This window comes from Nyctereutes procyonoides, unplaced genomic scaffold (genome assembly GCF_905146905.1).
Source record: "Nyctereutes procyonoides isolate TBG_1078 unplaced genomic scaffold, NYPRO_anot_genome, whole genome shotgun sequence".
NCBI lineage: Eukaryota > Metazoa > Chordata > Mammalia > Carnivora > Canidae > Nyctereutes > Nyctereutes procyonoides.
This window is the reverse complement of record NW_026575125.1, coordinates 49,398,104-49,418,459: the sequence shown is the minus strand read 5'-3', so window position 1 is coordinate 49,418,459 and position 20,356 is coordinate 49,398,104. Positions and strand designations below refer to the sequence as shown.

Below are 20,356 nucleotides of genomic sequence, written 5' to 3'. Positions count from 1 at the left end.
CAAACGATTTTAAAAACATATTATGAGCAGCCATACACCAATAAATGAGTTAATCTATAAGAAATGGATGCCAGGGATCCCTAGGTGGCTCAGCGGTTTGGCGCCTGCCTTTGGCCCGGGGTGCAATCCTGGAGTCCCTGGATCGAGTCCCACGACGGGCTCCTAGCATGGAGCCTGCTTCTCCCTCCTCCTGTGTCTCTGCTCCCCCCCATGTCTATCATAAATAAATAAATAAATCTTTAAAAAAAAGAGAAATGGATGCATTTTTGGAAAACCACAAACTACCAACACTGGTACAGGAAGAAATAGAAAACCTGAACAGGCCAATAACCAGGGAGGAAATTGAAGCAGTCATCAAAAACCTCCCAAGACACAAAAGTCCAGGGCCAGATGGCTTCCCAGGGGAATTCTATCAAATGTTTAAAGAAGAAACAATACCTGTTCTACTAAAGCTGTTCTGAAGGTTAGAAAGGGATGGAATACTTCCAAACTCGTTCTATGAGGCCAACATCACCGTAATTCCAAAACCAGATGAAGACCCCACCAAAAAGAAGAATTATAGACCAATATCCCTGATGAACACAGACGCAACAATTCTCAACAAGATACTAGCTAATAGGATCCAAAAGTACATTAAGAAGATTATTCACCATGACCAAGTGGGATTTATCACTGGGATTCAAGGCTGGTTCCACACTTGTAAAACAATCAGTGTGATAGATCACATCAACAACGGAAAAAACAAGAACCATATGATCCTCTCCATAGATGCAGAGAAAGCATTTGCCAAAATACAGCATCCATTCCTGATCAAAACTCTTCAGAGTGGAGGGATAGAGGGAACATTCCTCAGCACCTTAAAAGCCATCTATGAAAATCCCATGGCAAATATCATTCTCAATGGGGAAACACTGGGAGCCTTTCCCCTAAGATCAGGAACATGACAGGGACGTCCACTCTCACCACTGCTATTCAACATAGTATTGGAAGTCCTAGCCTCAGCAATCAGACAACAAAAAGACATTAAAGGCATTCAAATTGGCAAAGAAGAAGTCCAACTCTCACTCTTCGCCGATGACATGATACTCTACATAGAAAACCCAAAAGCCTCCACCCCAAGATTGCTAGAACTCAGACAGCAATTTGGTAGCGTGGCAGGATACAAATCAATGCCCAGAAATCAATGGCATTCCTATACACTAACAATGAGACTGAAGAAAGAGAAATTAAGGAGTCAATCCCATTTACAATTGCACCCAAAAGCATAAGATACCTAGGAATAAACCTAACCAAAGAGGTAAAGGATCTATACCCTAAAAACTACAGAAGATTTCTGAAAGCAATTGAGGAAGACACAAAGAGATGGAAAAATATTCCATGCTCATGGATTGGCAGAATTAATATTGTGAAAATGTCAATGCTACCCAGGGCAATGTACACATTCAATGCAATCCCTATCAAAATACCATGGACTTTCTTCACAGAGTTGGAACAAATCATCTTAAGATTTGTGTGGAATCAGAAAAGACCCCAAATAGCCAGGGCAATATTGAAAGGAAAACCAAAGCCAGGGGCATCACAATGCTGGATTTCAAGCTGTACTACAAAGCTGTGATCATTAAAACAGTGTGGTACTGGCACAAAAACAGACACATAGATCAATGGAACAGAATAGAGAACCCAGAAATGGGCCCTCAACTCTATGGTCAACTAATATTCGACAAAGCAGGAATGACTATCCACTGGAAAAAGGACAGTCTCTTCAAAAAATGGTTCTGGGAAAATTGGACATCCACATAAAGAAGAATGAAACTAGATCACTCTCTTTCACCATACACAAAGATAAACTCAAAATGGATGAAAGATCTAAATGTGAAACAAGATTCCATCAAAATTTTAGAGAACACAGGCAACACCCTTTTTGAACATGGCCACAGTAACTTCTTGCAAGATACATCCATGAAGGCAAGAGAAACTAGAGCAAAAATAAACTGTTGGGACTTCATCAAGACAAGAAGCTTTTTTGCACAGCAAAAGAAACAGCCAACAAAACTAAAAGACAGCCTACAGAATGGGAGAAGATATTTGCAAATGACATATCAGATAAAGGGCTAGCATCCAAGATCTATAAAGAACTTATTAAGCTCAACAGCAAAGAAACAAACAATCCAATCATGAAATGGGCAAAAGACATGAAGAGAAATCTCACAGAGGAAGACATAGACATGGCCAACATGCACTTGAGAAAATGCTCCGCATCACTTGCCGTCAGGGAAATACAAATCAAAACCACAATGAGATACCACCTCACACCAGTGAGAATGGGGAAAATTAACAAGACAGGAAACAGCAAATGTTGGAGAGGATGTGGAGAAAGGGGAACCCTCTTGCACTGTTGGTGGGAATGTGAACTGGTGCAGCCACTCTGGAAAACTGTGTGGAGGTTCCTCAAGGAGTTAAAAATAGATCTGTCCTACGACCCAGCAATTGCAGTGCTGGGGATTTACCCCAAAGATACAGATGCAGTGAAACGCCAGGACACCTGCACCCCGATGTTTCTAGCAGCAATGTCCACAGTAGTCCTGCACCCCGATGTTTCTAGCAGCAATGTCCACAGTAGTCAAACTGTGGAAGGAGCCTCGGTGTCCATCAAAAGATGAATGGATAAAAAAGATGTGGTCCATGTATACAATGGAATATTACTCAGCCATTAGAAACGACAAATACCCATCATTTGCTCTAACGTGGATGGAACTGGAGGGTATTATGCTGAGTGAAATAAGTCAATCGGAAAAGGACAAACATTATATGATCTCATTCATTTGGGGAATATAAAAAATAGTGAAAGGGAATAAAGGAGAAAGGAGAAAAAATGAGTGGGAAATATCAGAGAGGGAGACAGAACATGAGAAACTCCTAACTCTGGGAAACGAACTAGGGGTGGTAGAAAGGGAGGAGGGTGGGGGGTGGGGGTGACTGGGTGACGGGCACTGAGGGGGGGCACTTGATGGGATGAGCACTGGGAGTTATGCTATATGTTGGCAAATTGAACTCCAATAAAATATATATATATATATAATATATATATATGAAAAGACAAAAAAGAAAAGAAAAAATAAAACAAAAGTCTTAAATAAAATATTAGCAAATAAAGAAATAAAAATAATAGATCTATAGGAAAATCTGTCATTTGTGACAACACAGATGAATCTAAAATACATTATGCTCAGTGAAATAAGGCAGACAGAGAAAAATAAATACTGCATGATGTCACTTACACGTGGAATATAACAAAGTCAACTCATAGAAACAAAGTAGGATGGTGATTATCAGCGTTTGGGAGTTTGGGGAATTGAGGATATGTTGGTCAAGGGATACAAACTTTCAATTATTAAATGAATAATTTATAGAGACCTAAGTTACTGCATGGTATCTATAATAATGTGTTATATACTTGAAATTTACTAAGAAAATGAATCTTAAGTGTTTTCACCACCAAAAAGTAACTATTTGAGGTGAATATGTTAATTAGCTTGATTGTGGTGATCATTTCATAATGTATTCCTATATCAAAATGTCTTGTTTTGCTCCATAAAATCAGGTGCTGCAAAATACAATGGTATTCTTTTCTTTTTTTATTTTATCCTTTTTAATATTTTATTTATTTATTCATGAGAGATACAGACAGAGGCAAAGACATAGGCAGAGGGAGAAACAGGCTCCTTGCAGGGAGCCCGATGCAGGACTCGATCCCAGGACCGTGCGTGGGATCATGCCCTGAGCTGAAGGCAAACACTCAACCCCTGAGCCACCCAGGCGTCCCTCTTGTTTTTAGAGGGCCTGTATTTCTTTACTAAACAGATTTAAAATTACTTCAGAATTCTCTTTTTCAACTGATTTTCTTTCTTTTCCCTCATTTTCTAGCCTTGTAGAATATTTTTATTTTTACTTCTTCCTTTCCAATTTAGATGCCTTTTCTTTTTCTTGCCTAATGATCTGGGTAGGACTTTCAGTACTATGTTGAATAGAAGTGGTAAGAATGAACATCCTTGTCTTGTTCCTGATCTTTGATGAAGTTTTCAGTTTTTCACCCTTGAGTATGAGGTTAGCAGTGGGCTTGTCAGGTATGACGTTTATTATGTTGAGGTACATTCCATTTATACCTAATTTGTTGAGAGTTTTCATCATAAAAGGATGTTGAATATTTTTTTAAGGATGTTGAATATTGCTAAATGTTTTTTTCTGCATATACTGAGATTATCATATAGGATTTTTATCCTTCATTCTATTCAATGTGGTATATCATATTTACTGATTTACATATGTTTAACCTTCCCTGCATTCCAGGGAAAAATCCTACTTGGACATTGTATAAGATCCTTTTAATATGCTGTTGAATCCAGTTTGCTAGTATTGTGTTGATGATTTTGTTCATCAGGATTACTGGCCTGTGGTTACTTTTTCTTATAGTGTCCTTGTCTCGCTTTGGTATTAGGGCAATGTTGGCCATGTAAAATTAGTTTGGAAGTGTCTGGAATGAGTTTGAGTTTGAGAACAATTAGCATTAATTCTCCCTCAAATGTTTTGTAGAATTTACGAATGAAATCATTTGGTCCTGGACGTTATTTTATTGGGAGATTTTTGGTTACTGATTCAATGTCCTGACTCATCTGTTTACATTTTCTGTTTGTTCAAGATTCAGTCTAGGTAGGTTGTATATTTCTAGAAATTTGTCCATTTCTTCTAAATTATCCAACTTGTCACATAATTTTTCACTATAGTTTCTTACAATCCTTTGTATTTATGTGGTATCAGTTGTAATGTCTCCCCTTTCATTTCCAATTTTATTTATTTGAGTCTGCTTTTTTTTCCCACTATCTTTTTCTTGGTTAATCTCACTAAAACATTTGCAATTTTATCTTTTCAAAAAACCAACTTTCATTTTTGTTGAAATTTTCTGTTTTTTAATCTCTATTTCATTTATTTCTGCTCCCCTTTTTATTATTTCCGTTCTCTGCTATCTTTGGCTTAGTTATATTTTTTCTAGTTCCATAAGGTATAAAGTCAGGTTGCCTTTTTTATATTTTTATTTCTTTTCATTTAATTCCAGTGTAGTTTCCATAAAGTGCTATATTAGTTTCACATGTTTAATATAATGATTCAACAATTCCATAAATTACTCAGTGCTCATCAAGATAAGTGTACTAGATTGTTTATTGAAGCATTTGTCACACTATAAACTTCCCTTTTAGAACTACTTTTGTTGCATCTGTTTGCATTTTGGTATCTTATGTTTCCAAGTTCTTAATTAAATTCCAGCTAGTTAACATGCAGTGTAACATTAGTTTCAGGTGTAGAATTTAGTGATTCATTACTTACATACAACACCCAGTGTTCATCACAAGTGCCCTACATAATACCTATCACCTATTTAATCCATTGTCCCACCCTCCATCCCTCCAGTAAGCCTCAGTTAAAAGCCTGTTGCCTGGTTTACCTCACCTTACCCACCCCTTTTGATTTCTTCTTTCACCCACTGGTTGTTCAAGAGTATGTTCTTTAATTTCTACATATTTGTGAATTTTCCAGTTTAACTCTTGCTATTGATTCTTCTTTGAGTTAATTATTGTATAAAGTATAAGATTTAGATCAAGATTAATTTTTTTGCTTGTGGATGTGCAATTACACACTATTGAGAATATCATTCTTCCTCCATTGAATCCTTTTGCATATTATTGAAAATAAGTTGAGCACATTCCTATGGGATTATTTTGGTGTTCTCCACTGAGTTCCAATGATCTGTGTGTTTCTCTCTCTGACAATACCACAGTCAAGATTACCATAGCTATATAATAAGTCTTGAAATCAGATAGAGTAATTCCTCCCTTTCTATTCCTTTTTCTCAGAATTATTTTTAGCTATTTTCATTCCCCTGCTTTTATACATAAATTTTAGAATAATGTCTCTATTTTTCCCATTCTTTTACTCGTAACCTATTTGTATCTTCATATTTAAACTGTGTTTCTTTTTAGCAGTCAAAAGTTGAGTCTCACTTTTTAACCTATTTTGAAAATGTCTGTTTTTTTACTGAAGAGTTGAGATCATTTTAATTTAATGTTATTTTTGTATATGCTGAGATTTCAATCATTTTCCTACTTATTTGTTTTCCATTTGTTCTACCTAAATTTGTTTCCTTTTTCCTCTTTTTTCTGCTTCTTTTAGATTATTAAATATTTTTCATAATATTACTTTGTCTCCTTTTTTTGAATTATAAATTCTGCTTTCACTTCTTCTGGATATATACCCAGAATTGGAATTGTTGGATCATATGGTAATTCTATTTTAATTTTTATGAGGAACCACAATACTGCTTTATATAGCAGCCATACTGTTTTGCATTTCTATCAACTACTTTCATTTTTAAACAGTATTTTTGCTGTGCATAGAATTCTACATTTACAGGTACTTTTTGTTATATTAAGATATTGCTCTACTGTGTTCTTGCTTGCCTGAAAAATCCAACGTCATCCTTAATTTGCTCCTCTGTATGTATTCGTGTCATTTTTCTCCAGCTGCTTTTAAGATATTCTCGTTATCACTGGTTTTGAGCAATTTGATTATTATGTGCCATGGTTTAGTTTTATCTGTGTTTCTTATGTTTTTTCTTTAAGATTTTATTTATTTATTAATGAGACACAGAGAGAGGCAGAGACGCAGGCAGAAGGAGAAGCAGGCTCCATGCAGGGAGCCTGATGTGGAACTCGATCCCGGGTCTCCAGGATCACGCCCTGGGCTGAAGGCAGGCGCCAAACCGCTGAGCCACCCAGGCCGCCCTGTGTTTCTTATGTTTGAGGTTGCTAAACATCTTAAATATACCGTTAAAAATTAATTAAATGTTAAAGCTTTCAAGCATTATTTCTTCATATATGCTCTCTCCTCATTTGGGGATTCTAATTACCCATCTATTGAGCTACCTGAAGTCTTTTCATAGCTTGTGATGCTATTTTAATTTTTTTCCCTAAGTGGTTTATTTTGGATGGCTTCTATTGCTGTATCTTCAAACTTACTAATCTTTACCTTTACTAATACTACTGGAGATATCCAGTAGTATGATTACCTTACTAATTTGATGTTAATACTATCCAATATATTTTTTATCCTAGACCTAGTTTTCATCTCTAGGAATTTGATTTGGATCTTTTATATCTATGTCTCAACTTTTTAAATATATGGAATAAAATTAAATGCGGTATTTTAATGTTCAGTTAATGCCAACTTTGTCAGATTCTAGTGATTGCTCATTCTCTTCATTAGAAAGTATTTTCCTGCCTCACTATATACTTGGTAATTTATTATTAGATACCAAATATTGTATACTTTACCTTGTTGGGTGCTGAATAGTTTGATATTCTGATAAATATTCTTGACCTCTACTCTGAGAAGCACTTAAGCTTATTAGGATCAATTCCATCCTTTTAGGTCATACTTTTGGTATTTTAGGTAGGTCTGGAACAATTCTCAGTATAGGGCTAATTATCCTCCACCATTCAGACAAGATCAATCTGAGTTCTCTACCCAATGCCCCCATAAATTAGAAGTTTTTCTGTCTGGCTAATACGAACAGGCTCTATTCCCAGACAGTTGTAAGTGCCAGGCACTGTTCCCACTAATATTTTTAGATGGCTATTCCCCCGTGGCTCCAGGTACTTCCATCCCATATTGTCCTAATTAGTATTTGGCCAAACAATGGAGGAGGACTCTTTGACTGCTAGAGGTCTCTTTCTGAGTTGTGCTCTCCTTCCTGGTGGTCTATCCTGTGAACTCTAGCTGCTTTGGTCTCCTTAGACTCTCAACTCCATCTCCTTAAATTAGGAAGGCTGCTGGCATCCATTTCAGTTCCTCTTCTTGTGCTACAGCCTGGAAACTCAAGAGAGTAAGCTGCACCATTGAAGTCCTCACCTTGTTTATTTACCATTGCCCAAAGATCACTCTCCATTGCCTGATGTCCAATGTCTCAAAAAACACTTTTTCATGTATTTTGTCTTTTTTCTTTTCTTTGGAGGGAGGTTGGCAGTGGGGGGACTAGTTGTTCAGGCAAGCACGTAAATATGATCTCTGTTACATTTTGGTTAGAAGTAGAAATCCATCACAACTTTTTAAAACCATACATCCCATTTTTTATAGTAAGTTTTTACCTTAATTCCAGTATAGTTAGTATAGAGTGTTATATTAGTTTCAGGTGCACAATGTAGTGCTTCAACAATTCCATTCATCACCCAGTGCTCATCAAGACAAATGCACTCCTACATTCTGATCACCAACTCACCCATTCCCCCTGACACGCACACCTACCTTTTGGCAATCATCAGTTTGTTCTCTACAGTTAAGAGTTTGTTTCTTGATTTCTCTTTTTTTTCCTTTGCTCATTTGTTTTGTTTCTTAAATTCCACATGAGTGAAATTATACAGTATTTGTCTTTCTCTGATTTTGCTTAGCATAATACTCTCTAGTTCCATTCATGCCATTGCAAATGGCAAAATTTCATTCATTTTTATTTCTGAGTAATATTCCATTGTATATATATACCACATCTTCTTTATCCATTCATCTATCAGTAGACATTTGGACTGCTTCCATAATTTGGCTATTATAAATAATGCTGCTATAAACATAGGGATATGTGTATTCCTTTGAGTTAGTGTTTTTATATTTTGGGGAGAGACATCCAGTAGTATGATTACTGCATCATAGGACAGTTCTGTTAACTTTTTTTAAAAAATATTTTATTTATTTATTCATGAAAGACATACAAAGAGAGAGGCAGAGACATAGGCAGAGGGAGAAGCAGACTCCTTGTGGGGAGGGAGCCTGATGTGAGACTCGATCCCAGGATGCCCAGATCACTACCAGAGCCAAAGGCAGATGCTCAAACATTGAGCCACCCAGATTCCCTCTATTGTTAACTTTTTGAGGAATTTACATACTGTTTTCCAGAGTAGCTGCACCAATTTGCATTCCCACAGTGAAAGAGGGTTCCTTTTTCTCCACATCCTTACCAACACCTGTTCTTTTTCGTCTTTTTTATTTTAGCCATTCTGACAGGAGTGAGGTGATATCTCATTGTAGTTTTGATTTGTATTTCCCTAATGATGAGTGATGCTGGGCCTTTTTTCATGTACGTGTTGGCCATCTGGATGTCTTCTTTGAAGAAATGTCTGTTCGTGTCTTCTACCCACTTTTTAATTGGATTATTTTGGGGGAGGTGTTGAGTTGTGTCAGTTCTTCATATATTTGGACTAGCCCTTTATCAGATGTGTCATTTGCAAATATCTTCTCCCATTCAGTTGGTTGCTTTTTAGTTTTGTTGATCCTTTCCTTTGCTGTGCAGAAACGTTTTATTTTGATGCAGTCCCAATGGTGTAATTTTGCTTTTGTTTCCCTTGCTTCAAGAGACAATATCTAGAAAAATGTTGCTACAGCTGATGTCTGAGAAATTACTGCTTATGCTCTCAACTATTCTTTACTTTTTTTAAGGTAAGCAATACACCCAACATGGGGCTTGAACTCATTATCCTGAGATCAAGAATCACACGCTCTACAAAATGAGCCAGCCAGGTGCCCCTATTCTTTACTTCCTAAAAAAAATATCTGAAGTTTCAAACTTTTCTACAGTAAATTTGGATTGTTTTGTGAGAAAAAAATTACCACTTTTTGGCATTTTTTAATTGTACAACTTTTTTTTAAAGAGCAATCTTAGGTTCACAGTAAAACTGAGAGAAATGTACAGAGACTGGCCATATACCTCCTGATGCCACACACACTCACACACTAAGGCTCCCACCTTATCAACATCCTCTACCAAAGTGGTAGACTTACTGCATTTGATGGACTTACATGGACACATCATAATCACCCAAAGTCCATAGTTTACATTAGGGTTCACTCTTAGTGTAGTATATACTATGGGCTTACACAAAGGAATAATGACAAGTATCCACCATCACAATATCATTCAAAGTATTTTCACTACACTACAAATCCTCTGTGCTTCAAATCATAGTTTTTTAAAGGGAATAAAGCTCTGACTTTCTTTTTTGTCATGTTAAAATGAATTATTTTCCTATATCTTAATATCAGACATGTCATTTCCCTACACTGTAAGCTCCCAATGGGGATGAACCAATATTAGTGGTTTTTGTTTTTGTTTTTAGTGGTTTTAAATGAATTCTTATACAATGCTCATTAACATTCTGCATTATTTATATTTAATACATAGATGGGACCTAAGCAGATTATTAAAATATTTGATGATCTCTGATTTTTATAGTGAACATACTTATTTGTTAGAGTAGAGAAAGAAGATAAAGAATATAGATCCTTCCCAAACCTCAAAACTTCTGGCAGCTTTTTTCCACAGAATGTTGTGTAAACAAACCACTAATTCGGTTGTCAGTTGTCTTCCTGTTCGCTGACCTGAAAATGAAAACTGAGGCTCTAAAAACAAAACTCAAGATCTATTACATTAAATAAGAGTGCTAACTATATTCAGAACCTATAATCTTTAAGTAATGGCTACAAACACAATCCTATTCAGACAGGTTTTCATCATCAATTTTAGGTTAACTAGCAAAATTGATTATATAATAGAATCAGAGTTTGCTAGAATCACAGTAATTTGCCTATCAATTTGTGGTAGTTTGCCAGTTTAGCCTCTTTTAAATGTATTTTCCATGTTCCAAATTTGATCATCATCTGGTGCTTTAATGTTATTGTGAATGAACAGACAGCAATGCTAAAAATCGTTAATAAGAAGTGTTTATATTATTATATACTAACAAGATCAGATCAAGTTCACAAGAAAGGCCAATTACACCTTAAAGCCTTTGCAAAATACTTTAAGACCATGTTTACACGTAAATTTTATTACTTTAAATTGTATTTCACGTCTGATTGTTTCTGGTCTAGACACAGGGTTCAAATACATTAGCACACATTAAGGTAAAGTTTAAACTGCAATAGAATTCTACATCCCCTCTCTTCTACTCCTTTGGCACTACTAATTTCCACAAAAGTCTTGATAAGAAGACTAAAAGTCTCTGACCCCAAAGCACAGTCAGCAAACATAGGTTGTTCCATAGCTTAGATAAAATTACTCACATGAGAGTAAAATGATATTTAAGGTGCCTATTTAAAATATTACTTTGAGGGGGAGGGGCAAGATGGCGAAAGAGTAGGGTCCCCAAATCACCTGTCCCCACCAAATTACCTAGATAACCTTCAAATCATCCTGAAAATCTATGAATTCGGCCTGAGATTTAAAGAGAGAACAGCTGGAATGCTACAGTGAGAAGAGTTCGCGCTTCTATCAAGGTAGGAAGACGGGGGAAAAAGAAATAAAGAAACAAAAGGCCTCCAAGGGGGAGGGGCCCCGCGAGGAGCCGGGCTGAGGCCGGGGCGAGTGTCCCCAGGACAGGAGCGCCGTCCCGGAGAAGCAGGAGCTGCACCAACCTTCCCGGGCGGAAAGGCCTCGCAGGGAGTTGGAGCAGGACCCAGGAGGGCGGGGATGCCCTCAGGCTCCCTGGGACACTAACAGACACCTGCGCCCCAGGAAGAGTGCGCCGAGCTCCCTAAGGGCTGCAGCGGGACCCGGAGCAGCTCGGAGGGGCTCGGGCGCGGCTCTGCGCCAAGGGGGCTGCGCGCGGCCGGGAGCAGCTCGGCGGCGGCGGCTCCAGCAGAGGAAGAGGCTCCCTGCAGAGGGGGCTTCGCAGCCGGGAGCAGCTCGGAGGGGCTCGGTCGGCGGCTCCACGGAGGGGGCTGCATGGCCGGGAGCGCGAATCCAACAGCGCAGGCCCCGGAGCACTGGACGCCGGGACACAGCCCAGGATCCGGGCCCTCCGGGACAGGCAGGGCCGGGAGGGCCCAGGACAGCAAGGACGCTCCTGCCCCAGCTGAGCAGATCAGCGGCCCCACCCCGGAGCCTCCAGGCCCTGCGGACTGAGAGCCCCGTAGTTACTGTGGGAGCTGAATCCAGGCTTCCAGAGCTGTCATAGCCACTGGGGCTGTTCCTCCTGGGGCCTCACGGGGTAAACAACCCCCACTGAGCCCTACACCAGGCAGGGGGCAGAGCAGCTCCCCCAAGTGCTAACACCTGAAAATCAGCACAGCAGGCCCCTCCCCCAGAAGACCAGCTGGACGGACCAGTTCCAGGGGAAGTCAAGGGACTTAAAGTATACAGAATCAGAAGATACTCCCCAGTGTTTTTTGTTTTTTCTTTTTTTTTCTTTTTGATTTCTGATTGCTTCCTCCACCCCCCCTTTTTTCACCTTTCTTTCTTTTTCTTTCTCTTTTCCTTCTCTTTTTTCCTTCTTTTTCCTTTTTCTTTTTCTCTTTTCTTTCCTTCTCTCTCTTTCTCCTTTTCCCAATTCAACTTGTTTTTGGCCACTCTGCACTGAGCAAAATGACTAGAAGGAAAACCTCACCTCAAAAGAAAGAATCAGAAACAGTCCTCTCTCCCACAGAGTTACAAAATCTGGATTACAATTCAATGTCAGAAAGCCAATTCAGAAGCACTATTATACAGCTACTGGTGGCTCTAGAAAAAAACATTAAGGACTCACGAGACTTCATGACTGCAGAATTTAGATCCAATCAGGCAGAAATTAAAAATCAATTGAATGAGATGCAATCCAAACTAGAAGTCCTAACGACGAGGGTTAACGAGGTGGAAGAACGAGTGAGTGACATAGAAGACAAGTTGATGGCAAACAGCGAAACTGAGGAAAAAAGAGACAGACAATGAAAAGACCAAGAAGACAGATTAAGGGAAATACATGACAGCCTAAGGAAGAAAAACCTACGTTTAATTGGGGTTCCCGAGGGCGCCGAAAGGGACAGAGGGCCAGAATATGTATTTGAACAAATCCTAGCTGAAAACTTTCCCAATCTGGGAAGGGAAACAGGCATTCAGATCCAGGAAATAGAGAGATTCCCCCCTAAAATTAATAAAAACCGTTCAACACCTCGACATTTAATAGTGAAGCTTGCAAATTCCAAAGATAAAGAGAAGATCCTTAAAGCAGCAAGAGACAAGAAGTCCCTTTCATGCGGAGGAATATTAGGGTAATAGCAGACTTCTCCACAGAGACCTGGCAGGCCAGAAAGGGCTGGCAGGATATATTCAGGGTCCTAAATGAGAAGAACATGCAACCAAGAATACTTTATCCAGCAAGGCTCTCATTCAAAATGGAAGGAGAGATAAAGAGCTTCCAAGACAGGCAGGAACTGAAAGAATATGTGACCTCCAAACCAGCTCTGCAAGAAATTTTAAGGGGGACTCTTAAAATTCCCCTTTAAGAAGAAGTTCAGTGGAACAATCCACAAAAACAAGGACTAAATAGATATCATGATGACACTAAACTCATATCTGTCAATAGTAACTCTGAACGTGAACGGGCTTAATGACCCCATCAAAAGGCGCAGGGTTTCAGACTGGATAAAAAAGCAGGACCCATCTATTTGCTGTCTACAAGAGACTCATTTTAGACAGAAGGACACCTACAACCTGAAAATAAAAGGTTGGAGAACCATTTACCATTCAAATGGTTCTCAAAAGAAAGCAGGGGTAGCCATCCTTATATCAGATAAACTAAAATTCACTCCGAAGACAGTAGTGAGAGACGAAGAGGGACACTATATCATACTTAAAGGATCTATCCAACAAGAGGACTTAACAATCCTCAATATATATGCCCCGAATGTGGGAGCTGCCAAATACTTAAACGAATTATTAACCAAAGTAAAGAAATACTTAGATAATAATACACTTATACTTGGTGACTTCAATCTAGCTCTCTCTACCCTTGATAGGTCTTCTAAACACAACATCTCCAAAGAAACGAGAGCTTTAAATGATACACTGGACCAGATAGATTTCACAGATATCTACAGAACTTTACATCCAAACTCAACTGAATACACATTCTTCTCAAGTGCACATGGAACTTTCTCCAGAATAGACCACATACTGGGTCACAAATCGGGTCTGAACCGATACCAAAAGATTGGGATCGTCCCCTGCATATTCTCAGACCATAACACCTTGAAATTAGAACTCAATCACAAGAAGAAGTTTGGAAGGACCTCAAACACGTGGAGGTTAAGGACCATCCTGCTAAAAGATAAAAGGGTCAACCAGGAAATTAAGGAAGAATTAAAAAGATTCATGGAAACTAATGAGAATGAAGATACAACTGTTCAAAATCTTTGGGATGCAGCAAAAGCAGTCCTGAGGGGGAAATACATCGCAATACAAGCATCCATTCAAAAACTGGAAAGAACTCAAATACAAAAGCTAACCTTACACATAAAGGAGCTAGAGAAGAAGCAGCAAATCGACCCGACGCCCAGCAGAAGAAGAGAGTTAATTAAAATTCGAGCAGAACTCAACAAAATTGAGACCAGAAGAACTGTGGAACAGATCAATAGAACCAGGAGTTGGTTCTTTGAAAGAATTAGTAAGATAGATAAACCATTAGCCAACCTTATTAAAAAGAAGAGAGAGAAGACTCAAATTAATAAAATCATGAATGAGAAAGGAGAGATCACTACCAACATCAAGGAAATACAAACGATTTTAAAAACATATTATGAACAGCTCTACGCCAATAAATTAGGCAATCTAGAAGAAATGGACGCATTCCTGGAAAGACACAAACTACCAAAACTGGAACAGGAAGAAATAGAAAACCTGAACAGGCCAATAACCAGGGAGGAAATTGAAGCAGTCATCAAAAACCTCCCAAGACACAAGAGTCCAGGGCCAGATGGCTTCCCAGGGGAATTCTATCAAACGTTTAAAGAAGAAATCATACCTATTCTACTAAAGCTGTTTGGAAAGATAGAAAGAGATGGAGTACTTCCAAATTCATTCTATGAGGCCAGCATCACCTTAATTCCAAAACCAGACAAAGACCCCACCAAAAAGGAGAATTACAGACCAATATCCCTGATGAACATGGATGCAAAAATTCTCAACAAGATACTAGCCAATAGGATCCAACAACACATTAAGAAAATTATTCACCATGACCAAGTAGGATTTATCCCCGGGATGCAAGGCTGGTTCAACACTCGTAAAACAATCAATGTGATTCATCATATCAGCAAGAGAAAAACCAAGAACCATATGATCCTCTCATTAGATGCAGAGAAAGCATTTGACAAAATACAGCATCCATTCCTGATCAAAACTCTTCAGAGTGTAGGGATAGAGGGAACTTTCCTCGACATCTTAAAAGCCATCTACGAAAAGCCCACAGCAAATATCATTCTCAATGGGGAAGCACTGGGAGCCTTTCCCCTAAGATCAGGAACAAGACAGGGATGTCCACTCTCACCACTGCTATTCAACATAGTATTGGAAGTCCTAGCCTCAGCAATCAGACAACAAAAAGACATTAAAGGCATTCAAATTGGCAAAGAAGAAGTCAAACTCTCCCTCTTCGCCGATGACATGATACTCTACATAGAAAACCCAAAAGCCTCCACCCCAAGATTGCTAGAACTCAGACAGCAATTTGGTAGCGTGGCAGGATACAAAATCAATGCCCAGAAATCAATGGCATTCCTATACACTAACAATGAGACTGAAGAAAGAGAAATTAAGGAGTCAATCCCATTTACAATTGCACCCAAAAGCATAAGATACCTAGGAATAAACCTAACCAAAGAGGTAAAGGATCTATACCCTAAAAACTATAGAACACTTCTGAAAGAAATTGAGGAAGACACAAAGAGATGGAAAAATATTCCATGCTCATGGATTGGCAGAATTAATATTGTGAAAATGTCAATGCTCCCCAGGGCAATTTACACATTCAATGCAATCCTATCAAAATACCATGGACTTTTTTCAGAGACTTAGAACAAATCATTTTAAGATTTGTGTGGAATCAGAAAAGACCCCGAATAGCCAGGGGAATTTTAAAAAAGAAAACCATAGCTGGGGGCATCACAATGCCAGATTTCAGGTTGTACTACAAAGCTGTGGTCATCAAGACAGTGTGGTACTGGCACAAAAACAGACACATAGACCAATGGAACAGAATAGAGAATCCAGAAATGGACCCTGAACTTTATGGTCAACTAATATTCGACAAAGGAGGAAAGACTATCCACTGGAAGAAAGACAGTCTCTTCAATAAATGGTGCTGGGAAAATTGGTCATCCACATGCAGAAGAATGAAACTAGACCACTCTCTTGCACCATACACAAAGATAAACTCAAAATGGATGAAAGATTTAAATGTGAGACAAGACTCCATCAAAATCCTAGAGGAGAACACAGGCAACACCCTTTTTGAACTTGGCCACAGTAACTTCTTGCAAGATACATCCACGAAAACAAAAGAAACAAAAGCAAAAATGCACTATTGGGGCTTCATCAAGATAAGAAGCTTTTGCACAGCAAAGGATACAGTCAACAAAACTCAAAGACAACCTACAGAATGGGAGAAGATATTTGCAAATAACATATCAGATAAAGGGCTAGTTTCCAAAATCTATAAAGAACTTATTAAACTTAACACCAAAGAAACAAACAATCCAATCATGAAATGGGCAAAAGACATGAAGAGAAATCTCACAGAGGAAGACATAGACATGGCCAACATGCACATGAGAAAATGCTCTGCATCACTTGCCATCAGGGAAATACAAATCAAAACCACAATGAGATACCACCTCACACCAGTGAGAATGGGGAAAATTAATAAGGCAGGAAACAACAAATGTTGGAGAGGATGCGGAGAAAAGGGAACCCTCTTACACTGTTGGTGGGAATGTGAACTGGTGCAGCCACTCTGGAAAACTGTGTGGAGGTTCCTCAAAGAATTAAAAATAGACCTGCCCTACGACCCAGCAATTGCACTGTTAGGGCTTTACCCCGAAGATTCAGATGCAATGAAACGCCGGGGCACCTGCACCCCGATGTTTCTAGCAGCCATGTCCACAATAGCCAAACTGTGGAAGGAGCCTCGGTGCCCATCGAAAGATGAATGGATAAAGAAGATGTGGTTTATGTATACAATGGAATATTACTCAGCCATTAGAAACGACAAATACCCACCATTTGCTTCAACGTGGATGGAACTGGAGGGTATTATGCTGAGTGAAGTAAGTCAATCGGAGAAGGACAAACAGTGTATGTTCTCACTCATTTGGGGAATATGAATAATAGTGAAGGGGAATATAAGGGAAGGGAGAAGAAATGTGTGGGAGATATCAGAAAGGGACACAGAACGTAAAGACTTCTAACTCTGGGAAATGAACTAGGGGTGGTGGAAGGGGAGGAGGGCGGGGGGTGGGGGTGAATGGGTGACGGGCACGGAGGGGGACACTTGACGGGATGAGCACTGGGTGTTATTCTGTATGTTGGTAAATTGAACACCAATAAAAATTAATTTATAAAAAAACAAAACAAAACAAAACAAAAAAAAAAAACAAAATGGAGGGAGAGATAAAGAGCTTCCAAAACAGGCCGGAACTGAAAGAATGTGTGACCTCCAAACCAGCTCTGCAAGAAATTTTAAGGGGGACTCTTAAAATTCCCCTTTAAGAAGAAGTTCAGTGGAACAATCCACAAAAACAAGGACTGAATAGATATCATGATGACACTAAACTCATATCTGTCAATAGTAACTCTGAACGTGAACGGGCTTAATGACCCCATCAAAAGGCGCAGGGTTTCAGACTGGATAAAAAAAGCAGGACCCATCTATTTGCTGTCTACAAGAGACTCATTTTAGACAGAAGGACACCTACAACCTGAAAATAAAAGGTTGGAGAACCATTTACCATTCAAATGGTTCTCAAAAGAAAGCAGGGGTAGCCATCCTTATATCAGATAAACTAAAATTCACTCCGAAGACAGTAGTGAAAGACGAAGAGGGACACTATATCATACTTAAAGGATCTATCCAGCAAGAGGACTTAACAATCCTCAATATATATGCCCCGAATGTGGGAGCTGCCAAAACTTAAACGAATTATTAAGCAAAGTGAAGAAATACTTAGATAATAATACATTATACTTGGTGACTTCAATCTAGCTCTTTCTACCCTTGATGGGTCTTCTAAACACAACATCTCCAAAGAAACGAGGGCTTTATTTAAATGATACACTGGACCAGATAAATTTCACAGATATCTACAGAACTTTACATCCAAACTCAACTGAATACACATTCTTCTCAAGTGCACATGGAACTTTCTCCAGAATAGACCACATACTGGGTCACAAATCGGGTCTGAACCGATACCAAAAGATTGGGATCGTCCCCTGCATATTCTCAGACCATAACGCCTTGAAATTAGAACTCAATCACAAGAAGAAGTTTGGAAGGACCTCAAACACGTGGAGGTTAAGGACCATCCTGCTAAAAGATAAAAGGGTCAACCAGGAAATTAAGGAAGAATTAAAAAGATTCATGGAAACTAATGAGAATGAAGATACAACTGTTCAAAGTCTTTGGGATGCAGCAAAAGCAGTCCTGAGGGGGAAATACATCGCAATTCAAGCATCCATTCAAAAACTGGAAAGAACTCAAATACAAAAGCTAACCTTACACATAAAGGAGCTAGAGAAGAAGCAGCAAATCGACCCGACACCCAGCAGAAGAAGAGAGTTAATTAAAATTTGAGCAGAACTCAACGAAATTGAGACCAGAAGAACTGTGGAACAGATCAATAGAACCAGGAGTTGGTTCTTTGAAAGAATTAATAAGATAGATAAACCATTAGCCAACCTTATTAAAAAGAAGAGAGAGAAGACTCTAATTAATAAAATCATGAATGAGAAAGGAGAGATCACTACCAACACCAAGGAAATACAAACAATTTTAAAAATATATTATGAACAGCTCTACGCCAATAAATTAGGCAATCTAGAAGAAATGGACGCATTCCTGGAAAGACACAAACTACCAAAACTGGAGCAGGAAGAAATAGAAAACCTGAACAGGCCAATAACCAGGGAGGAAATTGAAGAAGTCATCAAAAACCTCCCAAGACACAAGAGTCCAGGGCCAGATGGCTTCCCAGGGGAATTCTATCAAACGTTTAAAGAAGAAATCATACCTATTCTACTAAAGCTGTTTGGAAAGATAGAAAGAGATGGAGTACTTCCAAATTCATTCTCTGAGGCCAGCATCACCTTAATTCCAAAACCAGACAAAGACCCCACCAAAAAGGAGAATTACAGGCCAATGTCCCAGATGAACATGGATGCAAAAATTCTCAACAAGATACTAGCCAAAGGATCCAACAACACATTAAGAAAATTATTCACCATGACCAAGTAGGATTTATCCCCGGGACACAAGGCTGGTTCAACACTCGTAAAACAATCAATGTGATTCATCATATCAGCAAGAGAAAAACGAAGAACCATATGATCCTCTCATTAGATGCAGAGAAAGCATTTGACAAAATACAGCATCCATTCCTGATCAAAACTCTTCAGAGTGTAGGGATAGAGGGAACTTTCCTCGACATCTTAAAAGCCATCTACGAAAAGCCCACAGCAAATATCATTCTCAATGGGGAAGCACTGGGAGCCTTTCCCCTAAGATCAGGAACCAGACAGGGATGTCCACTCTCACCACTGCTATTCAACATAGTATTGGAAGTCCTAGCCTCAGCAATCAGACAACAAAAAGACATTAAAGGCATTCAAATTGGCAAAGAAGAAGTCAAACTCTCCCTCTTCGCCGATGACATGATACTCTACATAGAAAACCCAAAAGCCTCCACCCCAAGATTGCTAGAACTCATACAGCAATTTGGTAGCGTGGCAGGATACAAAATCAATGCCCAGAAATCAATGGCATTCCTATACACTAACAATGAGACTGAAGAAAGAGAAATTAAGGAGTCAATCCCATTTACAATTGCACCCAAAAGCATAAGATACCTAGGAATAAACCTAACCAAAGAGGTAAAGGATCTATACCCTAAAAACTATAGAACACTTCTGAAAGAAATTGAGGAAGACACAAAGAGATGGAAAAATATTCCATGCTCATGGATTGGCAAAATTAATATTGTGAAAATGTCAATGCTACCCAGGGCAATTTACACGTTCAATGCAATCCCTATCAAAATACCATGGACTTTCTTCAGAGACTTAGAACAAATTATTTTAAGATTTGTGTGGAATCAGAAAAGACCCCGAATAGCCAGGGGAATTTTAAAAAAGAAAACCATAGCTGGGGGCATCACAATGCCAGATTTCAGGTTGTACTACAAAGCTGTGGTCATCAAGACAGTGTGGTACTGGCACAAAAACAGACACATAGAT

General features: G+C 38.8%; 1 protein-coding gene across 1 annotated transcript in view; it reads right to left on the bottom strand.

The window, feature by feature from the left end:
• The window catches only part of TEX11 (testis expressed 11), a 360,742-nt gene that overhangs the window by 179,500 nt on the left and 160,886 nt on the right, over positions 1-20,356 (bottom strand). The window contains exon 14 of the mRNA XM_055338036.1: positions 10,388-10,473. Coding sequence (XP_055194011.1) covers positions 10,388-10,473 — 86 coding nt within the window. The remainder of the gene's footprint in view (positions 1-10,387; positions 10,474-20,356) is intronic.